Consider the following 12,331-nt stretch of genomic DNA (forward strand, 5'->3'; position numbering starts at 1 on the left):
CTACTGATGACTCTGTGGAATATATGTTGTTTCTATTTTATATAAAAGGGCAAAAGATGTGTTTAGATCATGAAGTTAATGACAGAGGTTGTGAAATGTCTTATCTCGTTACTCCTTGCAGAGTCTGCAGTCTAAGAATTGTGTCCTGTAGAACTTTTAGATGGATAACTGGCTGCCAGGCTCCAGACACACAGGCGACAATCTGCCAGACCATCATTTTAGCTCCTATCTAGTGTCAGAGTTCACTTTGAGACCTATTTTACACTTGTTATGTTGATTCTTTAGAAGAACACTGCAGCATCTAGCTAGTAGTTTATCTGTTACTTTAAACTTAGAATATGCGGTCCCTAATCCATTCAAAATTAATGACTAGTTCCAAAAAGTTTAAAATTGGTGCCCCTCCCATCACAAAATGTGGACATATTCAGAAGACGTCTTTATAGTTCAGCCCGCAAGCATAATCCATAAAGCATTAGCTGTAAGGAAGGACTGATTTAGAGGTAAAACTGTACAGTTAAGTTCTCATCAGGTTTTCCTGTCTCTGAAGACTTGTAATGTTGCAGACATTTTCCAGACATTTGTTAGCCTAGCTCATTCCCTGTCTGTAATCACTCTTCTTAGACCCACTAGTTTAAAGTCTCTAAGAACTTTACTTTTAACCAGTAAATCATAACGTAATGGTGCCATTAGATTTTTTCTGGTGCTCAGTGTGAGACTTTCAGATAGTCTGTTCTCATTCCTTCTTGTCTGCCTAGTGCAGTCTGGGTTTTTCTTAGGAAAAATAAGAAGAAATGAAAGTGCTCACCCTGTCACAGGATGTGTTATTTCAACACCATCCCTGTTGGCTACAGTTTCTGAACTGGCTCACATCTTGATCAGGTTTGAACTCGATCTGACAAAAGCTGAGCCTGGTTAAGAATCAAGTTAGTATCTTCGGTCTGAGAAACTGTATATTACCTGGAAGTGAGCCCATTATAAGTCACCAAGTCTGTTCTGTTCTTTTCTTCTAGCTGTTGTCTTGCAGGCCGAGCCTATCCTCTTGGTGACATCCCTGAAGATCTTGTTCCCTTGGTTAAAAACCAGGTTGGTGCTATTTCACAGCATCTTTACAATCTACACTTCTTGCTAAAATGCACAAAGATGAACTGTAATTGAGGGTTACAGGTGAGAAGCTATCTGCTGTGGTGGGAGAGACCATACTCACCATCACTGCAGCCAGGAATTAGAGCTGAGACAGATTAGAGAAGTTATAACATGGTGGCAAGTTAAACTAAATTGACATGCCTTTATTTTGTCCAACTGGGAATCATTGCTTCAGCAAGATACTTTGTAAGGAGAGAAAATAATCAACTTTTCTTTCAACTTGCAGGTTTTCGAATTTCTGATTCGCCTGCATTCAGCAGAAGCTTCCCCTGAGGAAGAAATCTACCCCTATGTTCGAACTCTGCTACATTTTGACACAAGAGAATTTCTAAATGTTTTGGCGCTGGTAAGAGATAATACGATTTTGAGGGGTTTTTAGAAGAACCAGGGTGATAAACATCTTTCTATTAAAATCTATGCAGGTGCAATTTTTACGCCCTAAAAGTGAACAGTAATCATTTCAAAATGTTTAATTTTGTTGTGCTACCGATACTTCCTAATTCTTTATCTCCCTTCTTCCCCCCACCGCTTCCCTTCCTCCTTACATATTCCCCCACTGCCCCCGTGTCTCTCTGTCTCTAATACGTACTGATTTATCAAAAAGTTAAAGCAGTATTAGAAATGCAGTACATTTTTGGTTTCATAAGTTATATTAGTTGACATACTGAATATGGAAGAAGAATCTGAAGGACATGACAGTGGAAATCACTGGAGTTTAAATGGAATATGGAAGCTTCCTGCTGAAAAAGCATCCTTATTCATATATTTTTTTTAATAAATTAATTTTTATTGGTGTTCGATTTACCAACATACAGAATAACACCCAGTGCTCATCCTGTCAAGTGTCTCCTTCAGTGCCCGTCACCCATTCACCCCCACCCCCCGCCCTCCTCCCCTTCCACCACCCCTAGTTCATTTCCCAGAGTTAGGAGTCTTTATGTTCTGTCTCCCTTTCTGATATTTCCCACACATTTCTTCTCCCTTCCCTTATATTCCCTTTCACTATTATTCATATTCCCCAAATGAATGAGAACATACACTGTCCTTCTCCGATTGACTTACTTCACTCAGCATAATACCCTCCAGTTCCATCCACGTTGAAGCAAATGGTGGGTATTTGTCGTTTCTAATGGCTGAGTAATAATCCTCAAAGAGTTAAAAATAGACCTGCCCTACGACCCAGCAATTGCACTGTTAGGGATTTACCCCAAAGATTCAGATGCAATGAAACGTCGGGACACCTGCACCCCGATGTTTCTAGCAGCCATGTCCTTATTCATATTTAATTAAAGATGGATTCGGGTGAGCCAGGTTCTCTGTGAAAATGTCCCCAGGGGGAGAATTATATAACACATATCTTTACAATTAAATAGTATTGTAGTGTTTTTTAAAAAGCTTTTGATAACATGGATAGTGTTTATATTATGGTGTTTAGAGAAGCAGCAGATTCACAAATGCATAAAACACAATTGTGAGATGGGCCAAATTTCTCTGCTGATCATACAGTACATTTACAAATTGAACAATATAATAAACTCTTAAACTTTAAAAAATGCCCATGAGAAAGGTAAGATTTCCAAATATATTATACTTTTAATTAGTTTATTTAAATATCTGACTTCAGAAGTGGTAATTTTAATTGTACAGGAAAAAGGAAAAAAAACTTAGAAGTGGAAGTCAGATCTAGTTGGTTTAAGAAACCTTAGACAACCTTAGAGAACATATGGGTACTTGGTATCTGGCATGTAGGAAAAAAAAACAAAGTGAGGCAGAGAGTACAGAGTGAGTGGTAGAGAGCAACAAAGAATTTTAAGTAATCTTTTTTTTAAGATTGTATTTATTTATTTATTCAGGAGAGACAGAGAGAGGCAGACACAGGCAGAGGGAGAAGCAGGCTCCATGCAGGGAGCCCAATGTGGGACTCAATCCCAGAACTCCAGGATCATACCCCGAGCCTGAAGACTGACGCCCAACCACTGATCCATCCAGGCATCCCTAATTTTCATTTTTTAAGGGCGCTAATAACACTGAAGACCATTGGGACTTGTGCTGATATCTGAATTATGATATGAGGATTGATCATAAGGCTTCGGTACAATTTCATTTGCTTAATAAATAGTTGAGTACCTAGTTTATCACATGTACTGTACTACTTGGGAGTGTAACCTTGGCTTACAAAATACAAATCCTGCCTTTGTGGAGAAAGAGGATCGAGACTTTTAGATAAGTAATTACAGCATAGTGTAGTACATGCTGTTGGAGAAGTGCAAGATGCCATACCCTATACACACTTAAGAGAAGAATCTAATAGAAGGTTAAGAAAGGTTTCTTGTATAAAATGATGTCCATGTGAGTCTCAAAGGATGAGTAGAAGTTAGGTTAAGATTAGGGGAAAATACTCTAGGTAGAAGAACAAAATATGTAAAGAGGCCTGGAAACAAGACAGACCAAGGTATGCTCAGGGAATTGGGAAAAAAGGCAATTAGTATGGCCACATCTTGAAGGATAAGGAAGCCTATAGTGAGAAACAAACCCAAAGAGGTAGATAAAGATTGAATTTTGTAATCCGTAGTGAGAATTTTGTAATCCATAGTGAATCCATATACACTAGAGCAATAGGGTGCCACTGAAACCTTTTAGGTAGAAGAATATAATGATTGGTAGTTTAGAAAAATTCCCTCTGACTACTGTATGAAAAAGGTTGAAATAAGACCACTTTGGAGGCAAGAAGATCTGTTAGCAAATTTCTGTAGTAAATAGGTAGAAGATAAAGGTTACTTGAATTAGGGTAGTGACACCAGGGATAATGTGAAAGGATTTGAAAGATATTTTAGGAAACAAATTGGCCTAAACCTTAGGGCTTATTGCCCAGTTGGATGTGAAGAATAAGACAAATGGAAAGCATCAAAGATTCCTAGATTTCTGACTTGGCTAACTGGGTATACAGTGGTTTATTTATTCAGTAGGGAATCAGAGGAGAAACCAGTTTCTCAGGAGATGAGGGGTAGAGCAGTGTTCTGGTAAGGGGTGGGGGAGATACTGACATTAGTTCTCTTTTTGAACTTAATGAATTTGAAATGCCTTTCAAGACCTTGGGTTTGGGCAGCCCCCGTGGCCCAGCGGTTTGGCGCCACCTTCAGCCTGGGGCGTGATCCTGAAGACCCGGGATTGAGTCCCATGTCAGGTTCCCTGCATGGAGCCTGCTTCTCCCTCTGCCTGGGTCTCTGCCTCTCTCTCTCTCTCTCTCTCTCTCTCTCTCTCTCTCTCTCTCTCTCTCTCATAAATAAATAAATAAAATCTTAAAAAAAAAAAGACCTTGGGTTTTTCTTCTATGCTTGTATCAAGTGTTGGCTGCATGATACAGCTCTGTAAATACCAGAGCTGGAGAAATTGGTAAGACTTAGGATCCAAAATCCTGCATTCACCCTATTTTGCTATGACTGATTAATCATGTAACCTTCCTAATTCAGTTAATATGTCTTAATAAAAAACATTTTCAGGGAGACACAAGAATTTATGTGACAAATTTTTAAGTCACATCTTACCACCTTTTTTCATTTAGGAATGTTTTTTCATTAAATTTAGCTTCCTTGAGGTATAATATATGCAAAATATAGTTCATCCATTTCAAGAGAAGAGTTTGACAAATGTATAGTCTTGTGACCTCTCCTACAGTCTAGCTATGGAACATTTCCATGATGCCAAAAGGTCACTTTTGCAGTTCTGTAGTTAGTCCTACACCCTAGCCCCTGGGAATTACCAATTTGCTTTCTAACGCTGAAATTTTGTTTTTCCCAGAATGTCATATGAATAGAATCATATGCTTTGTCATTTTTTGGAGCTTCTTTCACTTAAAATAATGCTTTCAAGATTTATCAATGCTATTGCTTATATTGATCTTTTTTAAAAATTTTTATTTAAATTACAGTTAACATGTAGTGTAATATTAGTTTCAGGTGTATGCTATAGTGATTCAGCACTTCCATACAGCACTTGATGCTCTTTACAAATGTACTCCTTCATCCCCATCACCTGTTTCACCCATCCCCTGACCCACTTCTCTAGTAACTGTTAGTCTATTCTCTTTGGTTAAGAGACTTCTTGGTTTGCCTCTCTTTTTTGCCCTTTGCTTGTTTTTCTTAAATTCCACATATGAGTGAAATGTATGTATGTGTCATGATTGGTTTGTGAATTTTGAACTAGCAACCCAGGAATAAATCCACTTGATTGTGGTGAATGATTTTTTTTTAAATGTATTGTTAGATTTGGTTTGCTAGTATTCCATTGAGAAATTTTGCATCTATGTTTCTCAGGGATGTTAATGGCCTATAGTTCTCTTTTTTTGTGTGGTGTCTTTATCTGGTTTTGGTATCAGGGTAATGCTGGCCTTATAAAATTAATTTGGATATTTTTCTTCCTTTTCTATTTTTTGGAATAGTTTGAGAAGAATAGGTATTAATGCTTCTTTATTTTTTTAAAAGATTTTATTTATTTATTCATGAGAGACACACAGAGAGAGAGAGGCAGAGACACAGGCAGACAGAGAAGCAGGCTCCATGCAGGGAGCCTGACGTGGGACTCGATCCCGGGACTCCAGGATCATGCCCTGGGCCAAAGGCAGGCACTAAACTGCTGAGCCACCCAGGGATCCCCTATTAACACTTCTTTAAATGTTTATATATATATTAACTCTAATTTAGAATTTACCTGTGAAGCCATCTGGTCCTGGATTTTTGTTTTTTGGGAGTTTTTTAAATTATTGGATAAGTTTCTTTTCTGGCTATTGGTCTATTCAAGTTTTCTCTTTCTGTTTGGGTAGTTTATATGTTTCTAGAATTTTATTCATTTCTTCTTGGTTGTCCATTTGTTGGCATATAGTTTTTCATAACATTCTCTTAAAATTGTTCTTCTGTGGTATTGGTTGTTATTTCCCTTCTCTCATTTGTGATTTTATTTATTTCTTTTTTTGATAAGTCTGGCTAGGGATTTATCAATTTTTTCAAAGAATTAACTCCTGGTTTCATTGATCTGTTTTATTGTTTTTTTAGTTTCTCTATCATTTATTTCTGCTCCACTCTTTATTATTTCCTTCCTTTTACTGTTTTGGATTTGTTGTTCTTTTTCTAGCTCCTCTAGTTATAAGGTTCAGTTGTTTGAGATTCTTCTTACTTTTTGAGGGGACTGTATTACTGTATAGTTCTCTCTTAAGACCACTTTTGTTGCATCCCAAAGGTTATACCATTGTGTTTTCACTTTCATTTGTGTCCGTATATATATTTTTAAAATTTCTTCTTTGATTTTTCTGGTTGACTCATTCATTGTTGAGTCACATGTTGTTTAACCTCCATGTATTTGTGGTCTTTCCAGATTTTTTCTTATGGTTGACTTCTGGTTTCATAACATTGTTTCAGGAAAGGTGCATGGTATGATTTCAGTTTTTTTGTATTTGTTGAAGCCTGTTTTGTTACCTAATATGTGATTTATTCTAGAGAATGTTCCATGTGCACTTAAAAAAGAATGTGTATTCTGTTTTAGACCATCTGGTAGAGTATGTCATTCAAAGTCATCGTTTCCCTGTTGATTTTCTGTTAGATGATCTGTCCATTGATATAAGTGGGGTTGGTAAAGTGCTCTACTATTGTATTATTATCAATTAGTTCCTTTATTAGTAAATGTTTTATATTATATATTTGGATGCTACCATCTTCAGTGCATAAACATTTACAGTTTATATTTTCAGTGCATAAACATTTACAATTTATATTTTCTTATTCTCTTAATTATTATATAGTGCCCCTCTTTGTCTCGTGACAGTCTGTTTTAAAGTCTTGTTTGCTACGCCAGCTTTCTTTTGACATCCATTTGTGTAATAAATATTTCTCCATCTCCTCACATTCAATCTGAAAGTTTAGATCTTTAGATCTAAAATGAATCTCTTGTAGGCAGCATATAGATGGGTCTTGTTTTCTTATCCATTCTGTCACCCTGTGTCTTTTGATTGGAGCATTTAGTCCATTTACACTTAAAGTTATTATTGATATGTGTTTATTGCCATTTTATTATCTTATGGGTACTTTGGAAGATTTTCTCTGATCCTTGTCTCTTTCATGTTTTGCTGGTTTCCTTTAGTGCTGTATGTGGATTTCTTTCTCTTCTTTGCATGTTTATTTGTGGGTTTTGTTTTGTTTTTTAAGATTTTATTTATTTATTCATGAGAGACACAGAGAGAGGCAGAGACACAGGCAGAGGGAGAAGCAGGCTCCATATGGGGAGCCCGATCTGGGACTCGATCCTGGGACTCCAGGATCACACCCTGGGCCGAAGGCAGGCGCTAAACCACTGAGCCACTCAGGGATCCCCTGATATGTGGGTTTTGATATGTGCTTACCATTAGGTTTGTTTATAACCTTTTCTGCAAATTCCCATTCTTTTCTCCTCTCCACATGATTTGGGTATATGTTATTATCTGGTATATCCTTTTTTGTGTGTGAGTTCATTGACGGAGTTTTACCAAAATACTAATTTTTGCTGCTTTGTGTTTCCTGCATTTATACTGTCACTTTTGTTGTCTCCTTTCCACTCAAAGAGTCCCCTTTAATATTTCTTGCCGGGCTGGTTTAGTGATCATGAACTCTTTCAGTTTTTCTCTAAGAAACTCTATTTCTCCTTCTATTCCAAATGGTAGCCTTGCTGGATAGAGTATTCTTGGCTGAAGATTTTTGCTATTCAGCATTTTGAGTGTATCATGCCATTCTCTTCTGGCTTGCCAAGGTTCCGTTGAAAAATCTCTTTCAACAGAAACCCTAGCCTTATGGGTTTTCCCTTGTAAATTAATGACTTCTTTTGTTACTTTTAAGATTATTTTTCTATATCACTATATTTTGCAAATTTAATTGCAGTATTCTTTGGTTCTGGCCTGCTTTTGATGATTTTTTTTTAAAGATTTTTTTATTTATTCATGAGAGAGAGAGAGAGACATAAGCAGAGGGAGAAGCAGGCTTCCTGCAAGGAGCCTGATCGGGACTTGATCTCGGACCCTGGGATCATGCCCTGAGCCGAAGGCAGCTGCTCAACTGCTGAGCCACCCAGGCGTCCCAGGCTTTGATGATTTTGATGAGAGTTCTCTGTGACTCCTAGATCTCTGTATCTGTTCCCTTCCCAGATTAGGGAAGTTTTCAACTGTTATTTCTTCAAATACATTTTCTGCCCCCTTTTCTCTTTTTTCTTCTTCTAGGACTCCTATAATATGAATGTTACGACATTTAGTAGAGTCCCTGAGTTCCCTGAGTCTATTCTTGTTTTGCATAATTCTTCTCTCTCTCTTGTTCAGCTTCACTGCTTTCTATTACTTTTTGTTCTAGGTCATTGATTCATTCCTCCGTTTCTTCTAATCTGCTGTTCATTTATCAAGTATGTTTCTAATCTCGTTTATTGCACTCTTCATCTGATTCTTTTTTTTTACTCTTACATGTTTACGATAAGGGTCTTACTGGTGTCTTCTATTCTTCTTTCAAACCCAGTGAATATTCTTATGATTGTTACTTTAAATTTTCTACCAGGCATGTTACGTTTATCTCTTTCACTTACAGATCTCTGGCTATGGCCTTATCTTGCTCTTTCATTTGGGATAAATTCCTCTGTCTTCACATTTTGTCTTAATTGCTGCTTTCTTATTAAGTGTTAGAAAAGCCAGTTATGCGTCTTGCTCCAGAAAGTAATGGCCTTATGATGAAGAGGTCATGTAGTGTCCAATGCCTGTCACTTGAGGGAACGTCACCAGAGTGTGCCACATGCACTCTGCTGTTGTGTTCTGGCTGCTTTATCCTTCAGGCCAGTCATCAGCAAAAGCTCTCCTTGCCTGCTGTGAGCAGTGTTTGGTCCCTGGCCTGAAGGTGGTGAGTGTTAACTAGGTGTGCTCTTATCTGCTTGTGAAATGAGATGTGTCACCACCTACACTGGAACTGAGGCCCTGCAAAACTCTCTGGTCAGGAAGTGTAGTGTGGGCAGGGGTTTATGCTGGTCTTCTGGGGCGGGGCCCAACAAGCTGGGACTGAGGTAAGTGTGACTGAGAAGAACAGTGCCACCTGAGTGCTGGGGGTGGGGCTTAGGTTAAGCAAGTTAGGCAGCCGGTGAAGCACTGTGCTGCTTCCCACAGGCGCAGGCAGCTCTGAAGTTATACTGAGTGGTGGGAGAGGGAAATGGCCCTATCCAACTCCTTTGTTCCCGAAGGGGAGTGTCAGTGAATGTTGCCTCTCAGGGATGTGCTCAAGGAGAGCAAATAGTCTCCCTACTCTGTGCTCCAGGCACTCTTCAGATTGCTGTTCCACGTCTGCCCCCAAATTGTTTACCTGTCTTCACTTTAGGAGAAGTGCAGTGCCCTTTGGGCTCTATCCCAGCGAACCTTGCTGACCTTTAAAAATCCAGGCTTGCAAGCCCTGCTGGTTGCAAGAACTCCTAAAATTCAACCCCTCTCATTTCGCAAGCCAGTGGCTCTGGGGAAATGTTCTCCTTGTGCATTCCTCTGGGTGCTTCTTTCTCTCTCACCCTTTTCTGTAACTTCACTCCCTTTCCCCCAGGGCAGTCATGATCCATTTCTCCCCTCAACCATGTCTCTGCACTTTCTACCTTCTTTGATATAGCCTCTTTTCTCCCTTTAGTTGTTGAGTTTGTTCTATCAGTTTTCAGGTCAATTTCTGGCATATGTAGGATGATATGATAGTTACCTAGTTGTATTTGTGGGACTAGGCAAGCCCAGTCTTCTACTCTGCCACCATCTTCTCCCAAACCAGGTTGTTCCTTTTTAGCCGTATAATTTTCCATTTTATGGATATACAGTTTGTTAATCTGTTCTCCAGTAGATGGCCCTTGGAGTTGTTTTATGTTTTAGGCTATTATGAATACAGCTGTTATGAACATTTATGTATAGGCCTTTGTGTAAACATATATTTCTGTTTCTTTTGAGTAAATACCAAAGAATAGAATTGCTGGGTATTTGTTACATGTATTCTTTTACTTTGTCAGAAACTGGCAGGCTGTTTTCTAAGGGGGTTCTATCATTTTGCATTTTTACTGATAGTATAGGTGAGTAGCAATCAGTTCCTTCATCTTACCAACACTTGCTATAGTTGATCTTTTTAAATTGACCATTCTAAAAGGTGTATAATGGTATGTCATTGTGGTTTATATTCATATTTTCCTTCTAACTAATGATATTAAACATCTTTTTATTTAAATATATTAGCAAAAATATGTTTGTCATCCATATATTCTCTTTGGTGAAATATCTGTTCAAATTTTTTTTAATTGTATTTATTTTCTTGTCTGGTTTTGAGAGTTCTTTATGAATTTTAAATACAAGTATCTTGCCCAATTACATGAGTTTAGCAAATGTTTTCTCCCAGTCTAGTTTGTCTTTAAAGACTAATAGTTTTCCTCTAAGATATTGCTCACAAGTGACTGTTCTAGGTTAGTTTTACCATGTATAATGTAGGCCTTTTCAAGATGTGAATTCAAGTCTTTATTTTAAGAAAGTTTTCTTGAATTACAGATTTAAATGCTTTTTCTACTTCATTATTTTATATTTCATCTTAAACTGCAATTATTTGTATATTGTGTTTTCTTTACCTTCTATGTTTGTCACCTTTTCTCTGATCTCTTTTAATTCCTTTTTAATTTTTTTTAAATTTTAAAAATTTTTTTTTACTTCCTTTTTAATTTTAATTTATTTTTTTAGTTCTTTTCACTTATGTTTTCTATTTCTCTTACTTTACTTGTGGTCATGTCTTCTCTCCCTTGGGTGGTTTATATGCCTTTGTGCTTCACAGACTGTGTGTGTTATTCTCCATTAGGACATTGTTGCCTATTATTCTGCTCACCAAGCATTATATAATTCGAAGCATCTTTGTGAAATGATAATGTTTTAACAGTGATATGCCATGTTAGTGGCAGCTGTTAACTTTAACCAAAATATGTCATAATGTATATCATCATATTCATACTGTGGTATATCATCACTTAATTATGTGTATAGAAGTAAACTTTCAGTATCTGTTTCAAAGCAGTGAATACATGCTGCCAAAAGGAAAATGAATGAGAAATTCTTTTTTACTAGCTGTCATTGCTGTTGCTTTTTAATACATATGTTAATTCTCCGTGATTTGGTGTTTTAGTTGAATAGCATTTGTATTAGCAGGTAATAGGTTTTATTTGTATATGCAGAGTGACATCTCTCTTTCGCAAGCTGGGGTGGGGTGGAGGTGGAGGTATGTGTTTGTGTTAGTGTGTTCATGTTTGTTGTTTTTGTAAACCTGAAGATAGAGCTGAGAGACTTTCTAGTTCATCTCTCTGTCTTTAGGCAGGGTAATATTTAACCCACTTAAACATTGAAATATCTTCTGTTTGAGTTTCCAGATTGAGAGTTCCTACAGTCTCCTTGGTAACTCATCTCATCATTTTTCAACGAACTGGCAGCAAAGTAGTCTAGTTGTAGAAAGTTTTTAAAAAAAGAAAAGATTTTATTTTTCTGTCATTAAGTAGACAAATGAGCATTCATTTGTGTAAAGCACTTAGCGTGTGTCAGGAAAGGGGAAGGAAGGGCATGCTAATTGAAGAACAGCATGAGCAGAGGTATTTGGCAGAAGTTGGGGAAAGTTCAAAGCCCATTTAAAGACCAGCAGTATTTTGGTTTGAATGTAACCGTGATGTAGTCTTGAAAGTTCATAGCTTTAATTAATTTTTAATGGGATAATGTGTAGTTATTTTTTAGGAATTTAATTAATTTTTAATGGAATAATGTATAGTTATTTTTTAGGAAAATAAGCAGTAAATTATTGCTATATGGATTTAAACATTTGTAAGACCCACATGTGCTAAGTGAAAACCCTGGGAAAGATCTTCAAGTTTTTCATCATTTTTATTATTTAATACATAATTTCATTTAGATTTTTTTGGTAGTGAACAAATTTTAATTCTTTCAAAAAAAAATAAAATTTTAATTCTTTCATATATGCATTTTATAGGTATTAGGTATTTTTAGAATCTGACTCTGTCATTTACTTTGGTGCATGTTCTGTTCAAAATGTATTTGGCTCTATTTGCACAGGGACATAAAATTAAAAGTGCTGTACTTGGCAGTGTTTTGGAATAAGATACCTAGTCCTTGTGTGTAGGCTTGAGGATTTTAACATTG

General features: G+C 37.0%; 1 protein-coding gene across 4 annotated transcripts in view; it reads left to right on the top strand.

Moving 5' to 3' along the window:
* VPS8 (VPS8 subunit of CORVET complex) overlaps positions 1–12,331 on the top strand; it is a 250,636-nt gene that overhangs the window by 112,739 nt on the left and 125,566 nt on the right. For all 4 annotated transcript variants that reach the window (XM_055307985.1, XM_055307986.1, XM_055307984.1 and 1 more), the window contains 2 exons: positions 1,011–1,083; positions 1,370–1,489. In XM_055307985.1, the coding sequence (XP_055163960.1) occupies positions 1,011–1,083; positions 1,370–1,489 (193 nt within the window). The remainder of the gene's footprint in view (positions 1–1,010; positions 1,084–1,369; positions 1,490–12,331) is intronic.

The sequence above is a fragment of the Nyctereutes procyonoides genome, unplaced genomic scaffold (assembly GCF_905146905.1).
Source record: "Nyctereutes procyonoides isolate TBG_1078 unplaced genomic scaffold, NYPRO_anot_genome, whole genome shotgun sequence".
NCBI classification, from domain to species: domain Eukaryota; kingdom Metazoa; phylum Chordata; class Mammalia; order Carnivora; family Canidae; genus Nyctereutes; species Nyctereutes procyonoides.